Source organism: Dermacentor silvarum, chromosome 5 (genome assembly GCF_013339745.2).
Source record: "Dermacentor silvarum isolate Dsil-2018 chromosome 5, BIME_Dsil_1.4, whole genome shotgun sequence".
NCBI classification, from domain to species: domain Eukaryota; kingdom Metazoa; phylum Arthropoda; class Arachnida; order Ixodida; family Ixodidae; genus Dermacentor; species Dermacentor silvarum.
In genome coordinates, this window is record NC_051158.1 from 167,525,839 (window position 1) to 167,547,513 (window position 21,675).

General features: G+C 47.5%; 3 protein-coding genes across 4 annotated transcripts in view; 2 read left to right on the top strand and 1 right to left on the bottom strand.

Moving 5' to 3' along the window:
- LOC119453871 (zinc finger protein 675-like) overlaps positions 1 to 21,675 on the top strand; it is a 2,199,134-nt gene that overhangs the window by 385,790 nt on the left and 1,791,669 nt on the right. Inside the window, exon 5 of the mRNA XM_049666952.1 lies at positions 8,200 to 8,390. Coding sequence (XP_049522909.1) covers positions 8,200 to 8,390 — 191 coding nt within the window. The remainder of the gene's footprint in view (positions 1 to 8,199; positions 8,391 to 21,675) is intronic.
- The window catches only part of LOC119453874 (gastrula zinc finger protein XlCGF52.1-like), a 231,498-nt gene that overhangs the window by 125,504 nt on the left and 84,319 nt on the right, over positions 1 to 21,675 (bottom strand). The window lies entirely within an intron of this gene.
- Positions 1 to 21,675, top strand: part of LOC119454549 (gastrula zinc finger protein XlCGF57.1-like) — a 1,708,166-nt gene that overhangs the window by 21,909 nt on the left and 1,664,582 nt on the right. The gene's annotated exons all lie outside the window — the stretch shown is intronic.

A 21,675-nucleotide genomic window follows, 5' to 3' on the forward strand; every position in this document is an offset into this window, starting at 1 on the left:
TGCACGTTTCCAACTCTTTTCATTCAATTTCCCAGACTTTTTCTCTTTATCGCAAATCAAAGTGTACTGAAAATGCAAACGATATCACCGTCATCTCGTTTTTCTGCAGCCTCAAACCCGCATTGCACGCATCTCGCATGCAAATTCAAAGCTTCTGTTCTGGTACAGCCTCGATAGAAGGCACCGCTTGCTGCACCCTCCTGCGATGCTTCGTGCTGTCATTGCTGTTGGCACTTATCTGTCACATATGGTCAGTTGTACTGTTCGTATTGGCTCACGTGAGCATTGTGGTTCGCTTCAGTGGCACACCGCGGTGCTAGGCCTAAGCAGCTTCAACAACCGATCGTCTGCAGTGGTGTCATCGCCAGCTGCAACCGATGGCACCGACACCACCTTTGTCCTCTGCCTCCAACTTTACAAAGGTTTTGAAGCAAGGAAATTGTAGCATGTTGACGGTATAAAAGAAGTCCACCTAATTTTACCTGGCAACTATAAAGCAGCCGGACCCAAGCGCTGCTTTGCACCTAAAAAATAAGGTGAATATTTTAGAAGTCGCCGAGAAATCTGCTGGATCCCACAGAAGAATGTCAGCCAAGGTGCCCAGCCAAAACTTCAGGAAGCTATTCTGTTGTGGCTGAAAGCCATGATCGCCAAGAAAGTGCCGGTGTTTGGTGATGTTTTCTATCAAAAAGCAAAACCCTAGTGCTTGAGATGAACATTAAGGGTTTTAACTTTAGTAGTAATGCCTGGGTCTGAAATATTAATAAGAGAAACAATTTAACCTTTAACTCTTTCCCTTCCTTGTGGAAATTAAGTGTTCCTTTAGGTTACACCAGATCTTTTTTTTCTGAAGGAACTACTACTGCACTCAATATTTTATGTAATACATAAAGAAAAAGCAAAATTAATGCACTTTTCATGCATAAAAGTTTTATTAACGAGATACAGTAAAAGTCAGTGATATGATCCCGGCTGGTACGAATTTCGGTGTGATACGAATTCATAACATTCCCCGGCCAAAATACATTGCTCACAATACGAAAAAAATCAGCTGTTCCGAACGTGTTGCCGCGCCGCTGTGGATTATGCGAACGCGTGAGCAACAGCGGTGGCGGCCGAGCCAGCGGAGCGACCGGCACAGACAAGCCGGCACAGCGGGATCTGGGCGGGATCCATAGTCGCCAAGCCACCGACTACGACACGTGGCTGCGCAATCTCTCATTAGTCCCAGCATCAAGCGGACCGGACCACATCACAGCCTCGCCGATGCTTAGCGAGAAAGTAGACAAGGACTGCTGCTGCAACGATGACCGCCGTGCAGCCCAGACGGCCAAAACGCTCCCTGTACTCGACGTGCTCAGGCGGTCAGTGGCAAAAACATTCCTGAGATCCCGTGCGCCGACTTATATGCCTTTCTGAAGGTGAGCGTTGACGATTTGGGCAGGAAGAAAATGTACACGGTTAGTAGAACCCTGTTGATACATTTTTCAAGGGACCGAAAAAAAAAAGTCGCAGTTTCGCGTGAAAGGTGAAGCAACGATTGCGATAGCAAATTAATAGACAGCTGTACGAAGTAAGGATAGTAGTTCTACCGGCTGTATATACTTGCAAACATTCGCTTACTAACTAAATTAACAAGCACAATCGTCACGCGTGCACAGGTAAACATTAACACATCTCGCTCCATGACCGCGGACACTCGCTTTTGAAATGCTGGCGTGAAGAAGCGCAGCAGCAGCAAAGAGCGAATTGACCTTTGCGCTATCTCTCGCTTCAATGCAAATTAAATGCCGAAGGCACAGCACATAAAAAGCTACTGGCACTAGGTGCACTTTGGCAACATCGCAGATTGTTTTGACGATGAGGTCCGCGCGGGTGCGCACTTTGCGCACGTCGCAGATCACTTTCAATATACGGCACCCGCGCGGCTGCGTCGTATCTGCAACGTGCCGGTCACTTGTTGCAACGCATCGGTCTCTTGCTGCAACGTACAAACTGGCTGCACCACTAAATTTACATGACCGGCACATTCAAACGCAGCATAAGATGCAGGAACATTACAGATTGGCAATGTATTATGGGGAACCTAATACATGGAAGCAGTGGGATTTAGGTCGGGACCGCGAAAACACGACGTAGCAGCCGGAAAAGTGCAGCAGCAAGGAAGGTATCAATGGGATTACACTATTTGAAATCTTTTCTTGTAAAAATAAATTCATTTTTCTTGATATTGTGTATGTTTTCATAAAACAAATTTCGGGTGATTAGAATATTTCTTGAGACTCCGCAAGATTCGTATCACCGAGATTTTACTGTATACGTATGTCATCAAAATGGTATGAATTGCCAAAATCAAGATTGTGGTATAAAATTGAACAAAGTTGGTAGACACACTTGTATCTTCTAAGAAAAAAATGTAATGAATGTTATGAGATATACAAAATGTATTGCCATCTAACAGGCGCTATCTCCGAAAGAAATCTAAACTTTTCATTAAACAGGTACAGTAAAACCTCGATAATTCGAACTCGGTTAATTCGAAATTTCAGTTAATTCGGAAATTTGAGCGGTCCTGTCATTTTCAATGCAAATTCTACCGGATAATTTGAATGGCCTGTACGGCTCTATTCGGATAATTCAAGTTTCCGGCTGGTAGCAACGTGCGGCTGTTAGGTTAGCGCGCTTTGTTTCGAGCTTGTGGGGACTGAAAAATACTCTGAAAACTTGTTCGGGCAAAAAAAACGTTATTAGTGTGGCTTTAAAAAAAACTAATAATGCCCTGCCTCGTACTACGCTCAGAGGGGATCGACTTGCTTGGATTTGTGCAGCAGTGACGTCGTCTCCGTGTACAGGCGACACGAACGTTACCGCATTGACGATCTCCGCCAACGGAGTTCGCCGTGGAGATCGAAGAAACGAGCTTCGCACCGCTTAGCTCTCGTGAAGGCACAGGAGGTAGCACTGATCACCGAGACATGGGTCTCCGAGACACCTGCTCAGTGTACATGCCACGTTCAAAATAGCAACCAAAACTTTAGAGAAAAAAGGAACTTACTGAATTAACAAGCGTGGTGTCAGCGCACACAAGCAAACATGAATAGATCACACCCGATGACTGCAGACAACCACGGTCAAAACGCTGGCGCGAACGAGCGCGGCCGCTGCAGCGAGCGAAGGTTCATGCTGTCTATCGCTTCATCGGCAACTGAGCGGCGAAAGCACAGCGCATACAAAGGTCAGAGCCGGCTGGAGATCGCTTTCAAGATACGGTGCTCGCGAGAACCCGCTCCGGCTTTAAGTACGCAGTTGTTAGAAGAGTAGAAGTCGCCCCCCTCCCCCTCCCTCCCTCCTTTCGCGTGGGAGGTTGCGGCCCCTTGCGCGCGGTCGGTTGTAGGTTACACATTTGGGGCCGCAGTACAGCGTCGCCCCATACCACACGGCCTTTCGTGCGACTGAGGGAGTCCCGTTTGCACTCCGCCGTGCGTTCTCGCTCCATGAAAGCACGCGTCTCCCGTGCGCTATCACTCGCACATACGATGCCCGGCGATGATTTTATCGCCCTTACACTATATGGAACCTTACGGCGGCGACGCCAGAAATCCGCTTGTAGTGTCCATATAACTACAATCGCAATAAAAACACATCCCACAATAAATGGTTACAATGATAGTGCTGAGCGCATATACTAGAAAGAAAAAGAAAGTGCAGTACTCTGGAGCGTTTTGTCAGCCAAGGAAGAGCAAGCATGGCCTCCGAGACTGGAGGATGGCGCGAGCTCTCTATTGATAGCGCGCGCCTTCCATTCTTGGAGGCTATACAGCGAGCCACTGGTATCCAAGCCAGTGCAAAATCCAACATGGCAGCCTCTGAGATTGGGTAGCGTGGCTCAGAAAGAGCGATTTAGTCCAGAAAATTGAACTTTGGGGTCTCAATTCATCTGAAAAATTGGATGCGAAAATGCATGAACTTAATGGGAACCCTGACAGTGCATTTTTGAAGTCCGGAATATCCAGCAAGTCCATATTTTTGGAGTCAAGCACCCCCACACCCGCTTTTGTGGCAGTTATCGATTCTGTGAACATCGTCCGCAACTTTTTTTAGTGCAGTGCGGGTAATATTTGTATGCTAAGTGTTGTGAGCCAGCTGGAGAGCATGGCACTAGGGGCGGCGAACTACTGCGCAAAGTAACCCTGTATCAGTGATTACTTCGAGTAATCTTTCTCGGACATGAAAAATAAAGGGGATTTCTTTTTGCGGCAAGTTTTGGCTTGTTTTCTTTTATTTTTATTCATTTCGGTTAATTCGAAAATCCGCTTAATTCGAAGAATTTTCGTGGTCCGGTGACCTTCGAATTATCGAGGTTTTACTGTATTTCACTGATAAAAACTAGACTGCAGGCACTACAGGTGGGCATGCTGGGCTGTGGCTGCCAATGTTTTGGGCTGGTTTGCGTTGTCATCACTCTCTAGAGTCAAATTCTGACAAAAAAGCAGCATCCTCAAACTCCCTGCTGCTCAATCTATCGATAAAATCAGCCGCAGACGCAGCAAAATCACGAGATCTTTCAAAGCGTGTGCGCCTCTCTCAGAGGCGGTCATTTTGCTTTCTACTTTGACGATTTCAAAAATTCGGAGTGCATTTAAAAATGACCGCCTGCCGGGGAAAAAGTGAACTGCTTAAACGACAAAAATATAGTTCCCCTCCTTCACGTCCGATGGCGCATTGTGTCTGTGAGCGGCGCGTGCGGAAGGTCTCAAAAGTGGCGTGTCAAACCATTCATAGCGGGCGGCCATTTTTGTATTCTACTTTGATGATCGCGAAACTTCAGAGCACGTTCAAAAATCGCTGCCTCGCGGGGGAAAAAGCAAACTCCTTGTCAACAGAACATGCTAAGAACCGAAATGCTTGTTATCGGTAAATCAAATAATCCGAGGTGATTTAAGGGAGCGCTAGTTCTAGTGCTGTTTGAAGCTCAAAATTTTATATTTTATAAATATAACATATATTGTGAGCATGATTCATACGCTTCATATTCTCACTGTACATACTCATCATCACCATTTTGGGCCTCGTGGTGGGGCTCTCGCTTGAGAGAATAAAGAAGTGTCTGACACTCCATCACAAGTGGTGGAGTGTGCTGTCCAGTTCCTCGGTCCTCTCGTTCCCGGTCTCTCTTCAGCTTCACCTACGCTACATCCCTGGAGCTCCGCTAGGGTCGGCGCCTCTTCCAACTGCACTTGACCATGTCCCAAGACCAGCAAGCCACTGCCGCAACATCCTCCTTGTCTCTCCGGCGGGAACCCCTTCTTGGACGGTTAGCACCCCTCAGAAGGATCCACCGGTGTTTGCTGGACTTTGCAGTGATGACGTTGAAGACCGGTTAGAGCAATACGAGCACGTGAGTGACTTTAACCACTGGGATGAATCTGCAAAACTGCGGCACGTCACCTTTTATCTCACCGGCATCGCAAAAACTTGGTTTTCCCACCATGCGCTCGACCTTGTAAACTGGAGCACGTTTAAACTTCAACTACGTCAGATTTTTGCAAACTCTTCTGTCCACTCAGATATCACCAAGAAGAAGCTTGCTGAGCATGTTCAGCTCATGGGAGAGTCGTACACTTCATACCTTAAGATGTCCTCGCCCTCTGCCGCCACGTGAACAGCTTGATGATGGAGAGTGACCGTGTACGCCACCTGCCCAAGGGTATTGCGATTTTGGAATTCAATGCTCTTGTCGTGCTGAACCCCACTACTGTCCCAAACATCATCAGTACATGTCAGCGCCTGGATGAGCTTACTATGATCCGCTTATGCCTTCACACGTCTTATTTCAGGACGTACAATGATAGCGAGCTACGTTGACAAAGCCCTAGCTTTGTCAACCCCTCCTGAAGTCAATATGACGCCTCCTGGTGGCGGCCTACACTATATCGTGAGGGAAGAGATAGCTGCCGTGACGTGCCTGCAAATCTCGAGACCGCACCCTGTCCTTATGCCAGCTTATACTCAGGTTGCCTCTCTGATGCCACCCTTGTAGCAGCCACCACAGCAGGCACCTGCAATGCACGGGTCCCTGAATCCTATGACTGTGCGACCACCACCTCTTGAGTTTTACAACGCATGGAGCCCACCTCGACCTGTTTGTTACTATTGCAGTATCTGTGGCCACATTTCAGTTTTGCCGACGCCGTCCGCAAGATGAGAGACGTGGCTATGATGGTTTTGAAAGGGATGAGTTTTCTAGCCCTGTAACACAACGTTGGCGTTCATACTACAATTATTATCCTCGATGTTCCCCATCTCCGCAGGAATTCAACGCTGCTGGTACATGTATTTTTTTAGGAAATCTTAAACGAGTAGAGGTCTTTGTCTTGAAAGGCTGGGTGCTTTGTCCTGAGATGGCGGCTAGCTTGGTTCAATCAAAGGGAGTTTCGTGCAAGCACATTGCTGCACAAAAGGCATTGTGGCTTGCCACAGATGTTCACAGACCCGAACTTCAGGAAACCCTTTCTAACCTCGTAACTAGCCTGCGTCACGCCAGATGCTAGTGTAACAAGATGTCTACATGGACTTTGTCAACACTACCGGGAGAAAGGTTTCTCGGTATGTGCCAAGCAACGTATGGTAGCAATGATTATTGTGGCTTCCTTTGATTGACATGGTGGCAAACAGTGCATTCTAGCCACCATGTTCATGTGGTATTCCTTCATGTGAAGGTGCAAAAAAATTACGAGTGCTCATCGCTGAAGTATGCTTTGCAAAAATCAGAAAATAACTATACTTTACATTGTAACCAGAAACTAACATTGTGAGTCTAGCTGTGTAGGTTGTGTTAGATTCTACCCTTATGTGCTAGTGTGTCAATTTGCGTTGTGCTTTGTAGTGGGAGAGGTTTGTTTGGATCATTGCTTATCAGTTCCAGCAATCATTTTGCTAGTTTTGTGATGGCAGAGCACAAGGAGCAGAGTGCGTGTCAGATAGTTTCATGAACAAAACTGCAACTGGAGATGTCATTCTTTGTTAAACCTATAAGGACAGCACTGAGTAAAGCTCAGGTCGGCAAGTAGTTTTCTCAGGTGAAGAATGCTGAGGTGTCCCTCAAAAAGAAGCACCATATTTTTTGCGTATCATATGCATAAAATTTTTGTAATATTTAGCTGTAATCTCTGGGTGCGGATTATGCAAATTTTGGTTTGAGGTGTGGCTTCACGGCCATTAAGCCACATCTCAGGGCAAGGTTCTCCGCCACTCAAACTTTTGTTAGCTCCTTGGGAACCCCATCCTCCTTTCACCCCTGTGTGTTGAAGCTCCCCTCTCCCCACCTTCATGGTCGCTAATTCTCCTCATCATTAAGGGTCACCATTTTGCATTTAGCAATTAACGAATAATGCACACATTGCCAGCAAAGTAGAACTTGGGTTACGATGAGCTGCACTCAACGACCCAAGCAGCATCGCCGAAAAGGAGGATTTGAGCCACTGGCCAAAGATACGACATGGACGAGTCATTTATCTCCGAATGGAGACTGTTTTTATATAGATTTGAGTGTTGTATGCAGTTATTTCCATGGGTTACATGCCTGTTTTCTTTCTTTCGGTGCTGTTCTGAAAGGGGAAGCAGGCTGTACGTGTTGGTGTGTTGCATATTATATTACCTGTGTTGGCAGGTAATACAAGGAAAATTTGCTATCTCCTTGCTGCCTTTTTAATGGCTCGAGCCATGAAAAAGTTGCCAAAGTTCGGCATGTCATCAATAAGGAGAAACCCACTGATGAAGTCTAATATAAGTTTGTCTCATTTGAGATAAGTAGCAAATTTGGCCACCAAACCTCGAGTGCTCATTGAGGATCAAGACAGCAAGCTGGGTCTAAGCTTTTCGACACAGTTTTATAAGGGTGGTTGAAGTCTGTGAATATCTTCACACTCCACATTCTCTCGCTTTGTAATATGTAACCCTTCTGAAAAATTATTTTTGAGTGAAAATATGGGTAGACTTCACAAACAGGGTCATAAAGCATTGAAATACAGAAATATTGAGTAAATAAAAAAAGACCACTAGGCGTCCTTTGTTCTATCTTGCCTGCAATCACCCTCAAGACTTCCCAAATGAAGAAAGAAAGGAAAACTGATTTACTTTAGTATTTGTGTTCTTTTTTCACATATGATAATAAATTCTACTTTTGTTTTATTTCTGCAGTATCGAGGCCTTCTATTTCTCCATCAGCAGCCAGCAGTGACAACTCACAGCAGGGATGCCTCCACCAATGCCGTCTCTGTGATTATGAGACTGATAAACTGTTTCGTCTGGAAGAACACTCCAGGGTCCATACTGGCGAATGTCTGTTTAAGTGTCATTTGTGCCTGCAGAGCTTTTCAAGAAAGTACAACCTAAATAGGCACCTGTTCCTCCATACTGACCAGCGTCCGTTTATATGCCATGTGTGCTCTCAGCGCTTCTCACTAAAGGCCCACCTGACAGACCACCTGCACACCCACACAGGTGAGAAGCCATTTCAGTGCCCTTCATGCCCTCAAAGCTTCTTGAACAAGTCCAAGCTTAAGGAACACGTGCGCAGTCACACAGGGGAGAAGCCATTTCAATGCCCTTCATGCCTTCGGAGCTTCTCGCGCAAGTGCGACATGAAACTACACATGCGCACCCATACAGGCGAGAAGCCATTTCAATGCACTTCATGCACTCGGAGCTTCTCGCGCAAGTGCGATATGAAACTACATCTGCACACCCACACAGGTGAGAAGCCATTTCAGTGCCCTTCATGCCCTCAAGGCTTCTTGGATAAGTCCAAGCTTAGAGAACACCTGCGTGTTCACACGGGCGAGAAGCCATTTCAATGCCCTTCATGCCCTCAGAGCTTTTCGCGCAAGTGCGACGTGAAACTACATTTGCGCACCCACACAGGTGAGAAACCATTTCAATGTCCTTCATGCCCTCAGAGCTTTTCGCGTAAGTCCTTCCTGAAGCTACACCTGCGCACCCACACAGGCGAGAAGCCATATCAATGCCCTTCATGCACTCAGAGATTCTCGCAGAGGAGTGCCATGAAACAACACTTGCGCATTCATACAGGTGACCGACCATACCATTGCACCGTCTGCTCCGAGTCCTTTGTGCGGGCTGATTACTTGAGCAGACACAATAGAACACAGCACCATGATACTGGAGAATAAATCAACAGCCATGTTGAACTAGAGTTTGAATTAGGAATCTACAGACGTGTAGCATGCAGCATGGTGTTCTGCTGCATCAGGTAGCACGTCTCCATATGCTCTTAAAGGGATACGGACAAAAAAGTTGGCGGGTGGTTTTTTGCGTCGGAACAAAAGTTGAACTGTTGAAAATGACGAATACAACAAGCTGCTTTGAAAAAAAGAACGAGAAGCGTATTTTTTTTTGCAATTTTCTGTTGCACCTTGCCTCCAAACAGCCGCCAGCAGACGCTGAAATTTGACGTCATAACACCCCACCGCGTGCGCGCGTGCACGGCCAAGGTCGGCCACAGCCATCGCAGTGTTTCCGGGGGTGTCGGTCCCTTGCAGCGTTTTAACCCCTTTCGGCAATCTTCGCACGTGGTCCGTCTGAAACATTATCCCCGTCGGCGCTCCACGCAGGTGGTGCATCTTACATGTGCTTTCCCGCGGTTGTTGCTATGTATTGACGCGTTCGTCATGGCGGAAGGAAATGACCAGATATTGCTGTTATAACAGCATCATCGGTCGTGACACGTCGTTGCACATGTTTTCCAGAGATGAGAAGGCGCGTAAACTGTAAACTGCCTGTCAGTCATCATGCCCAGCCTGGAGACCTCTAAAAAATGACTTTATTTGCGTGGACCACTTCGTCAACAATGATTATGTGACCAGCCCGGCTGTGCTGAAAAGCCTCGGCATGCCACTCAAAAGGCAACGCCTAAAGCCTGACACTCTGCCATCGGTCTTCTCATGAAAACGCAAGCCAGAAATGCTCAGCGGCGCGTTTGAAAAGAGGAGCCGAAAAGATGTCGGTACTGTTTTCGTTCACTTTCAGCCTTCTTGTGCAGTGTGAGGGCGAGGCTGGGGCGACATGCCCCAGGCTGGGCACAAAGGCAGTAATGTCTTTAAAAATGTTTGCAAAGCATAGTAAAACAATACACAGCTCGACTCATGAGATCAGTCCTACATGGCAGCGGGGGAGACACACACACAGCTCTGCTCCTCCACAGGCTAAAAGCGGGGAAAACTGGGGAGAACGCCAGACAGGTGCTGCTATCTGTCGGGCGGCTGGCGAAGTGTATGTGAGAGTCTCGGAGGTACTGATACCTCACAGTAGTTGCTCACGCCGACGGCATAAACTACTACAGTAGAATCCCACTGTTACGTTCCCGGGTGCTGCGTTTTCCCGGCTGTTACATCGTTTTTGGCCGGTCCCGGCACAGCTCCCATAGAACCCAATGCATTGGAAACTTCGCTGTTACGTTGCAACTGTGGCACCGTTCCCGCATCATACGTTTCGAACTGCCACCTGAGCAGCCATTTTGACTTTTTGTGTCGCTTGGCTTGGTTGCTTGACGATGGAATTGGCCGCCCAAAGTGCCGGGAGCAACACTTATGATGTATTTTCGGTTTCTGCCAGCAAAAGTATGACCCTTGAGATCCGTATTTGCCATCTAAAGATGGTGTCTATGACGCGTTGCGGCCCTAAAATTGGTTTTGGCTCAGATGTTCCATATAAAGTCCAAGGGCGATAACGCCGTCGCCGCACGCCTTATGCCATATGTGCGAGTGAAAGCGTGCGGGGGGAGCGGACGACCGCATCTAAATCTCACGCGCGAAAGAAAGAAAAGGCGGAAGCGTGCCTTCTTCTGTTGCGCTCCAGGGAGCGAGAGGGAAGGGATAGCAGGCAGCGTTGTGCTCTGGCATTAACTGTCTACTGCACGGCGGCATGCGATCGCACGGGCCGTATCTTGAAAGCGATCTGCTTTGGGGGCAGAGTGTACACAGTGTAGGTGCGTCGGCGGCTCATAGCTTTGTGCGTGCTGTGTGTTCTCGCCGCTCAGTTTGCGTTGAAGCGATAGACAACAGCACCAAGGTCACTTCGCTCGCTTCTGCAGCGGAGCTTAATTCCTCACGCCAGCGTTTGACAACGACGCGTGTCTGCACTCATCGAGTATGATGTGTGCAACTACTATTCTTACTTTGTATAGCTATCTAGTACTATAATTTGCTATCGCAATTGATACTTCGGCTGTCGGGCAAAGCTAAGACTTTTTTTCACACGCAAAAAATAAAATAATACTGTGTGCAGTTCAACACTACTCCCATTTCTAAATTTTTCCTGTTTCCCGGCTTTGCGTTCTTTTTTTTACGGTCCCGTGAAAAACGTATGGCTCGTGGTCCCGTGAAAAACCGGCTGGCTATCCGACGAGGGTGTCGTGACGTCACACCTTCCAACTCCCGCGGGTCGGGCGGCGAGGCGCGCGCTCACAACAACGTCAAAAATAAAGCCATCAGCTCAAAAGTTAGCTAAGTGACTACTACTTTTCGGTGTAATCACACACTGAAGATTCATTTTCAGCATTTTCGTAAAATTTTCAGATTTTGTGTCTGTATCCCTTTAAAGGGATCCTGGCACACTTTTTGGGGTCACCATATTTGCTCTACATCTATTCTCAGCATGTCATAAAATAAAAAGCAAAATTGTGAAAATTGACTCGCACAAAACCAGAAAAGTTTCAAAATACAGTTAAACCTCGATATAACAAAGCCGGTAAAATCAGCAATTGACTTTGTTATATCGACATTTTATTTTATGACTGTTCATTATTCAAAAAGTATTCAATACTACATTGAATTCGATTCCTTTGTTGCACTGTGATTTCACATTAAAAATTACTGTTCACACCGCCCTACGAAATATATATGTTCAGTGTAATGCATTGTAATGCTTATTATGAGACTACAGATGTCTGAATAATCTGCTTTCTAAGTTCATCGCATTTTTTTTTAGTTTTGTTTTGTGGTGCATATGAACTTGTTCTGTTAGACTCATTCATGTATTTGTTGCCTCTCGGTTCTTGTAGATGTGTTTCATCCTGGAGACCCCTTTGATGTTATTCTATTCTCACCTTTTTTTTACAGATAGGTACTTTTTTGGAGCGATTGATTATTTAATAAGGTTGCTTGCCACTATCTTTTTCATCAGAGCACCAAATAAATGCCTGTTTTAATGTGTCCTTGTTGTCTGTTCTTGGTATTTTAGTACTCGCATGGCAGGATGCAAGGTATGATCATTAGCATTTTATTGTTATGCCAGGGGCTGTAAGAAAAGTTGAGCGATGGCAGTTGGAAGTTCGTTATTAGCACAGAAGGCACTTATTATAACAGATATGCATGAGTAATTTAAGTCTTCATTCAAACGTCAAGTGCCCCATTCCTAATTTATTCCTACACTTTATATCAAGTAATGTATCGGCATTTCTGTAAGCACTAGTGTGGCAGATATCTGTCAAAATATTTGTATAAAATTAACATTTTGAATCGAGCCCACACTGACACCTGCAATGTATAAAACATTATTTCGTGCACAGAAGGCAGGAAATTGGGCCAATCCTGTTTTTCAGTGTTCAGAAACATTTTTTCTGGATTTCAATTGTGCCAGTCTCTCATAAGTTCCTCAACAACAAAATTATTGCACAGGATCTGTTTTTAAGATAAGTAAATCCAGGAATTAACCGTTTTGACTAAGGGTGTGCAAATACTTGAAGCTTTCGAATAGGCACTTTGTAAATACAAATATTTTTGTAATAGCTTTTGAATACTTGAAATATTACTTGTGCACAAATAAACCTCAAATTAAAGCAAAAGTACAATAAATTTCATCCCCGTGGGCATAGTACTGGCAAAATATGAGAACGTGCGTAGTAGAGGAAACTGCATCCGTTGATCAGGGAGCTAGCTAGACTTTCCTGGCTGTACAGTGATCATTTGCACTCTTTATTGATGTGATTGCTGCAGCCAAAGGGAAATCCTGCTACATTTTCACTTTTCTGCGCCAAAGCTGTGCCAAACGCAAGTTTTCAGGTTCCGAAAACGAAACTAATCTCTCAGTCGAAGCGTTGATGTGCCCAACTGTTGCGAGCAACATCAATCTTCATGTCGACATCAATCGCCATCGCACACTTCACGCATAAAGCAAGGAAAACGTGAGCGCGTATCTAGGGCAAGTTGAACTACCAGACAATGACGTGCTTGAAATGTTGCAGCACCACTTGCCATTGAAATGACGCTTTCGAAGCTTAAAGGTGAGCTCGCGCAACTTCCTTAATAAGGTGTTATGGAAAAGCACTGCACTATGATAGTGATGCCTTTGTGCAATGCAAGTTTGTCATTGTTGCATGAAGTAGATGTTAGCCATCCTATCAAGGGCTGCATTCTGAAACATTCCATTTGGGCGAAATTTCTTTTTTCGTTTTCAGGCGCGCGCTAATTGGCTGGTTGAGGAAAACCGGAAAAGAAGTCGCGCCACCTAGTAGTTCCGGTATACATCGCTTTGATGTCACGGTGTCAGTGGCTGCTCTCAATATGTATTGAATAAACGAACATGCCTGTGTCGTACTGCGGCCGATACATTCGAAAACAACACACCCGAGTCGCTCTGCACTTGCACGGTGCACCCTCTCGTGTATTTTGCGAAGCGTTCGAGTGCGCGTGTTGGCAGTGCATGCTGACGTCACGAGTAAGCAGCCAGTTGACTTATTGAACGTGACTTTCGCCTAGGCGAAATATCGCCAAGTGGAACGTTTCAGAATACGGCCCCAAGTCAGATCGACTTTGACCGTATCTATCTAGCCGCCTATGACTTTGTGCTCTCATGGTCGTTTCGTTAACTTGGTGTGTACCAAAATTGACATACTATGACAAGAGTATATGACGAACATAAATTATATGTCATGACATGAATATCATGATATGTGTGTCATGTAGGTCATGACAATGACCACTCAAATGGGTTCGGACGTGGGTACTTAGTGAAGGAAACACTACAGGATGCTGGTAGAAGTAATAGTCATGAGCATGACTCAGCAAAAAAATATTAACACTCAGAAACTACTGGAATGGGTTCGGATGTGGGTACCAAGTGAAGGGAAACACTAAAGGATGATGGTCGAAATCATAGTCATGAGCATGACTCAGCAAAAATGACAGTGACTCAGCGAATAAATATTAACACTCAAAAGCCACTGAAATTGGTTCGAGCGTGGGTACTAAGTAAAGGAAACACTACAGGATGCTGGTAGAATAGTCAGCATGACTCAGCAAAAAAATATTAACACTCAAAAACCATTGAAATGGGTTCAGACGTGTGTACTAAGTGAAGGGAACACTAAAGGACTATGGTAGAAATTATAGTCATGAGCATGACTCAGCAAAAATTACAGTGACTCGGCGAAAAAGGTATAGCACTTAAAAAACACTGAAATGGGTTCGGACGTGGGTACTAAGGGAAGCAAACACTAAAGGATACTGGTAGAAAGAAGTAATAGTCATGAGCATGACTCAGCAAAATGACAATGAGTCAGTGAAAAAAAGATTAACACTCAAAAACCACTGGAATCGGTTCGGACATGGGCACTAAGTGAAGAAAACACACAAGGATGCTGCTAGAAATCATAGTCATGAGCATGACTCAGAATAAATGACAATGACTCATCGAAAAAGATTAACACTCAAAAACCACTGAAATGGGTTCGGACGTGGTTACTAAGTGAAGGAAACGCTAAAGGTTCATGGCCGAAGTCATAGTCATGAGCATGACTAAGGCTTTCGCCTGAAGGTCTCTTAGGTGTAGCTAAAGGGACTCCTGAGGACTCATGACATGCGTGTCATGTAGTTCATGAAAGAGCCGCCTACGTCTTGCTCTCCTTCGCATAACATCGATTCCCACAGGGCGTTAGATCTGCCGGCTTTTTAATCTTTGTTTTCGTCCTTGATAATCGACTGTCATGAAAAAAAAGTCGGTTCATAGCATTGTGCCTGTGTGCAGTTGACTTGAAATTGCTTGAAAATGGAACGCGGAGCATGAATAAAATAGTGCTTTGCATGTTCGACACTAGCCGTTATGTGTCGTTAGCACTGTTTCATTAAAGAATGAGAGAGAATCAACATGTACTGAAAATTATATTAGCTGCGCGTTCTTTTCTACAAGGGCTGGTTTGCATCTCCCACTGCTGGCGGCTGAGTTATGCTTAGCGTGCGTGCCGACGTTCAGCGGCAGCGTGCCAATGTTCCCAAGATGACGCCAAGTGATGCGACAAAAACCTCCAGAGACAGCAAAGAGGAAGTTGGTGAATGCAGAGCAGCTCATCCGCAACGGCATAAAGACTAAGAATTTTGGGGATATTGAAAGTGGGCAGGCCTTGCTTGCTGAAGGCAAAACAAGCTTTCAGCTGCTCTTGACAAAATATTGCCTAAGAAAGCAGCCAATTAGGCAGTATTTTGCAGTTAGAAAGCGTGAATGATGTTGCTTACAGAAAAGGCACAGAACAAGTCCACTGCTTTTTGATAGGCAAGGAAGTTGAGAAGTGCAGTCGTTATATTTACATAATTATTTTTCAGTATTCACTGTGCTTACACAAGCCTCCTGTGCACAGTAAAATACTAATTAGTGATAAATTGTGACTTTTGAATGTCTCACTAGGACATGTTCTCCAAGTAGACTGAACATCATTGTGCATGAAAAGATGTTTACATGTGCACAAGAAAAGCTAATTGCATATTGTCTTTCTGAGTTGTTAATGTCCAGAATTGTTGGGAAGTTCTGTGTGGCTAAGTAGAACCAATATGGTGGATGCCTTGTTTAGTTGTAGCTAAGCTATATTTATGAGACGTTTAGAACAGAAGCACTGTGAATACACTCGTGAATGAACCTTCTGATTTTTGTTGTTTTAATCTTCTTATTGTGCCGTGAATGATTGTTTCCTGTACAATACTTTGAAAGCAAGAAGACATTACCAATCTTGCCCTATGTTTACATCATTTTTGTCACGTGCATGCTCTCTTGACAATAAGTAACACATTGGAGCCCTGATATATCACTGCAGGTTCACTCGGGATTTGTGCTAGCCTATGGACTTTTCCTAAATGGAACGGTGCACAGTTACACATGGCAGGGGTTCTCAAACTTTGGCCTTGGGGATCCAGCTTTTCCATAGTGCTGCAGAACCCCTCCCTTCCTTTTTCCACAAATCTGCTTACACACAGACTTATCATACGAGCTCGTTAATACTTACAGAGAATGGAAAGGGGGTTAGAGGGGGCCTTATTGCACACTCAATGCTGTGAGCACTGAGAGGCCGGCATGTCTGTGGAGAAGGGTGGGGGGTGTGGGGAGGATCCGCCTCAGCATTGCTGCCGCATCTGGTTGGCCTCCGTGATTTACAGTTCCAAGTGTTACCTTTACTCTAGGGCCAGTTATCTTGATGAGGTACATACAATAATACACGGACAAGCAATTATTTTTCCGCACTGTGTAATGCGCTGCACATGCCAACCACATGGCTGTCACCCTAGGGCCTAGGCACAGCGCGCCATTAAAGGCATGTTCAGGCAAACGGAAGTGTTGGATGCACAAAAGCCTATATTATTTTTTTGGCAAAGAAATGTTAATCACTCGCTTTCCGGAATGGTCTTCAATGTGTCAATTTCAATAGCAAGCCTAAATGCCCATGTTGCTTGGCATGTAGTAGTGCCCCTCACGCTAAATGAAAGCCTTGTTTTTTATTCTCTTGGGTTGCCATGCTTTGTAACATCAGTATGAAGCTAAATGTTCTTTTTATTTAATTTTTTGTTATCCGGATAATACTGTTAGCATACATGCCAAAACAGGAGTTACTGTGTTGGGCACAAATGCCAGTGTTAGCAAAGTGAATACAAATAGTTCTTATTTACGAAATACGAAAGCAAGAAAAAAAATTCCAGAACAAACAAACAATATGCTATCGTACAGTATACGTATTATCACGGCTAAGCAGAACCCAAGTGAGCAAGAAAGTACATTTGGACATATCAATTGTTATTTCATTGACATTAAGTACAATAGGTATTTTCGCTCAAGAGGTTGCGATAACATCGAAGGGAAGGCAATGCCCTCAAGTGAGTGCGTTGCAATCGGTCGAGTCCCCAGAGTGATGGCGGTGAGCGACCATTGTTTCTTTTTCTCGTCTGCTAGCCAAAAAGCGTCAAAAGCGATGCCAGGCCAAAATCCATTCAGCCAGCGAAAAAATGGGCAGCTTGCACTATTAGTGCAAGGCTGGAGCAAACAGCAGAGGTGATCGACCTAGCTTCCTCCAGGTTTTACTAGCTTTGGCTAAGTTTTGCTCGGAAATGCTAAGTGCTGCTAGGCACGGTATTCCGAATCGGCTCGCCGCCGATTCACATTTAGGAGGCATTGGCGGAGCAGAAACGAAGTAGATGGTCGATTGTTCCCTCCTCTCCGCACGCTGTGCAGGCTGGGGATGAAGCCAGGCCTTTGCTGTACTTCCGGGAAGCCGTCCAGGAGCAGCCGATCAGGAGACGCAGCAGGACCGCTCCTGCCTTGTGAGGCCGCGATCAGGAAGTGGACGGGGAGGGCGACCGCTGGCGACGCGCCAATCCGGGTGGAGTGCCATTATGCGCTCCACCCGGATCGCGTGCCTTGCATAGTCACGTGTGCTTGCATAGTCACGTGTGCTTGCATAGTCAAAGGCAGTTACAGCGGTGCTGACTGGTACAGTAGCATGGTGTGCTGCTTTTGCCAGGGCATCACCCTCCTCGTTGCGCTGGACGCCGACGGGAGAGGGGAGCCACTGCAGCGACAGCTTCAAGCCACTTGAAACAAGAGCGCGAAGCTTTACCACCAGCAGGGCAACGCCAAAGGCCGGCGGCCTTCGGTCGACGAAGAGTAAGGAGCGCCGTTCGCGAGTCGCAGAGGATCACAGTCGGAGAATCCGGGGGGTCCTCCGCCAACAGGTCAGCAGCCAGATGGAGGCCGGCCACCTCAGCGGCGTTGGAGCTTGCTGCGAAAGGCAGCCGGCACACGCCCGAGTGCTGGAGGGCAGGGATCACGCAGGAGACTGGCAGATCCGGAGTCTGCATGGACGGAGCCGTCTGTGTAGATGTGGAGATGTCCGTCCAGCCGGGCCTTCAGCAGGAACGCTGACGTCTGGAACACGGCGCAGGTTGGGGACCGCCTTTTCGTAATGCACTCCAGTGTAGTACACACCTCCAACGGCTGATGGTATGGAGGAGGTGACGGGATGGCTAACATGGGTGGGCGACCAAGTTTTCCATGCGTGAGTGAGGTCGGCTCCGCAACCTTGCCGGCAGAGCCGCGCTACCCGGGACGCGATATGTAGCCTATCAAATTGATGGAGGCCACGTTGTAGCAGTAGCATGGACAGCGGCCAAGCATTTGCCTTGGCTAGGGTGGCAGCTATGTGCGAGGTCCCTGGCAAGCCAAGAATCACCCGGATGGCTTTACGGTGCTGGAGCTCCAGGCGGTCTACGCAAGCCCGTGGGAGGGCCACGAGGGGGAGTGCATACAGAAGCCTTGACGTAGACGCGGCGGCGTATAGACGGAGACCCCATTGTGGTGTGCATCCTCTGCCGCGGAGTAGCAGACGGCCAACCGCCTTTTGAACCTTCAGCACTTGAGCAAAGAGCGCCTTGACCAATGGCGCCCACGAGAGTAGGTCACGGCCCGCTTCTGTAGTCTGCGGTTGCCGCCCGGCATCATCGGAACTGCTCGACGTCGTAAGGCCATGCTGGGACGAACGAGAAGGGCCTCTGTCTTCGTGGACGATGCGGAGAGGCCCACTGCTTGGAAGTAGGAGACAACTTCGTCCAGGGCATGCTGCAAGCAGGACCGCACGGCTGGAAGGCTTCTAGCGGCACCCCGCGTCCACAGAGCTACATCATCGGCGTATACGGAAATGTAAACACGATGCCGGAGGTCTGCTGGGATGGCAGAAGGGACGGACGCCAGCGCCAAGTTGAAAAGGAAGGGTCTCAGGACGGATCTCGAGGCACTCCGGAACAGACCGCCCGTGGGGAGCTCACAGCCTTTCCCACCCTTACACAAAGGGAGCGCCCTGTGAGAAAGGCCGTGTCAAAACGCGGGAGACATCCCGTAACCCCAAGACCGTCTAGAGAGTGCTCAATGACCAGGTAAGGCAAGCCATCAAAATCGCTTTCGACATCAAGAAGCACAAGGAGTGCCATTTCGCCAGAGCCTGTGGCGTCCTCCAGGGATGACATGACGTCCGCGATGGAGTCTGCAGTGCACCGGTGACGACGGAAGAGGGAGGGGGTGCGTTCTGCTCCGTCGGCTGCTGCTCACAGCGCGACCGCGCGACCGCCGTGTCTTGAAAACGATCTTCGATTAGGGCGAAGTGCGCGCCATCGCGGGCCTCATCTTCAAAGGGATCAGCGATGGGGACAAAGTGCATGCGCCGAGTGCCGATAGCTTCGTATGCGCTGTGCTTTCGACCTTTAGTTCGCGTTGAAGCGAGACGAGAGACAGCGCGAAGGTCAATTTGCCCGCTACTGCTGGCGCGCTTTCTCACTCTGGCGTTTTCACAGCGAGTTTCCGCCGTCATCGAGCGAGGTGTGTTCATGTTTACCTGTGCGCGCGTGACACCGTGCTTGTCTATTTAGTTAGTGAGCCAATGTTTACAACTTTACACGGCCCATTAAACTACTATCCTTGCTTCGTATAGCTCTCTACTAATTTGCTGTCGCAATCGATGCTTCGCCTTTAGGGCGAAACTGCGACTTTTTAAAGGACTGTGTGTTTTGTCTCAAAGGCTTTATGTGGTTTCCGTGCTTGGTGCGCGAACGTGATGTGTCCATAATTAAAGTTTTAGCTGTTTCAGCTTGATATTTGCCATGCAATATCTGGAAAAAGAATTTGAGGCTGTTGGCATTCTTTGCTGTACAATTCGAATTGCTGCATGTGTTCTCAGTCTTGTAACCTGCGTGACGCTTCCGGAAATTGGAAGCCAGCACGGTTGGAGGTCGTTGACCCTTGTCCTGGGAAAAGCTGCCTTTCAGCACTGGAACGTCTTTCAAGAATGACCCGTCCTTTCCAGCTGAGCGCCTTCCAGGCGGGAAAGGCAACGCCAGGCGGAAGTGCACCATCGGAGAATAAAGCCAATGGAATGTCCCCATTGGCCGAACATGACGACACCTGTACGGCGCACTGGCTCGACAATTGGATGAACATGACCTGACCCCGACAGACTGAAGGGGTCGCGTCATGTGACCCCTTCAGTCCGTCCCCTTCAGGGCGGGCTCCGTGTTATCGGAGTTTATTACAGCGTAAGCTGTTATGGGCTCATTTTAATAGCCGTTTCGGGTCACGATGATGCCGCTGCCCCGATCGCATGCGAAAAGAAGTACCCGCTCTTCGCCGAGATCGAACCCGGGCCCGCTGCGTGGGAAGCGGATACTCTACCACCGAGCCACGCAAGCGCTTGCTATCCAGGAGCGGGAAAATGTACTATCAATGCCTCATAAAAAAAGTTGCAGTGGCTTAGCTCGGCTATGCCAGGATATACGTAGCGTTAGCAAAGGTTCAGCTGATTATTCTTAGCTTTCCTGGTTGTCTAGATTGTCAAGGATTAGCTTGATTGTCATGCTTACTGCTGCTCCAATGACACACACGCGGTATACGTATTATGTGGCACATGTATTCATTCCTCCTACGCTCAACCGCTAACTGCCAGGCAACTACTTCGGGATCCGATGAGTCAAGCTTCTCCGTTCTTCTGCGCTGTTGAGCAGCATTTGCGCTCTCCTTCTCCATGGCTATACCACACTGGCAAACGCCAGTCAGAAGCGCAGCGGCTCCAGCGCAGTGTCAGACGGCGACTGCACTGTCTGCACAGCGAGTGCGCGCCGGTGCCAGTGCGTCTACCACGGCTACGACGTCACTCCTCTGGAATGCGCAGACCGGCGGCGGTGAGTCGCGCGCGGTGGCGGCGGAGTGCGCGAGAGGTGCCGGCTCCGGTGCGCAAGCTGTGTGACATCACTGATACTTGCGCATGCGCAGCACGGCTCTTGATGTGCCGCGCGAAACTGGCTTGGCTAGGCCAGTGTAGCTAACGCTACAAAAAAAGCTATGCCTGGAACGTCGCTTGCTTTGCCATTGGAGGTACACTGCCACGCGTTGCGAGCGGGCGCCGCGTGTTGGCGCTAGCGACTGTACTGCCGGAGTGACGCTGTCAGCAACGCTGTGTAGGCGCAGCTGACGTGCTTGTGCGCTCGTGGCGTGCATTGTCGGTACGGCGTAGAGCGCGCGCCTGCTGCATGACAAAATTTTTCTTCGAAGGAAGGCCAGCTCTGGGCCGTGCGGCCTAAGATGCCGACCGAGTCCAAGTCCTAGCTTTTTAATAAGCGTTCGGCCGTCTTTCGACAATGAAGTGTAACAAGTTTTGAGCATTACAGTCACTTAAATTGGCGGAGTTTCGAAGAAGAGTTAAAATTTTGTCAGGATTAGTTCGTGGTAAAAAAAAATGCATGGCTCAAAATTTAACTCGTCTTTAACTCGTGTACAGCGTCGCTCGCGCGTTGGAGATGTGCTTGAAGAACGCTGGCATTCTTTCTGCCGACGATCAACTGCGCATGCTGTGTTCGCCTT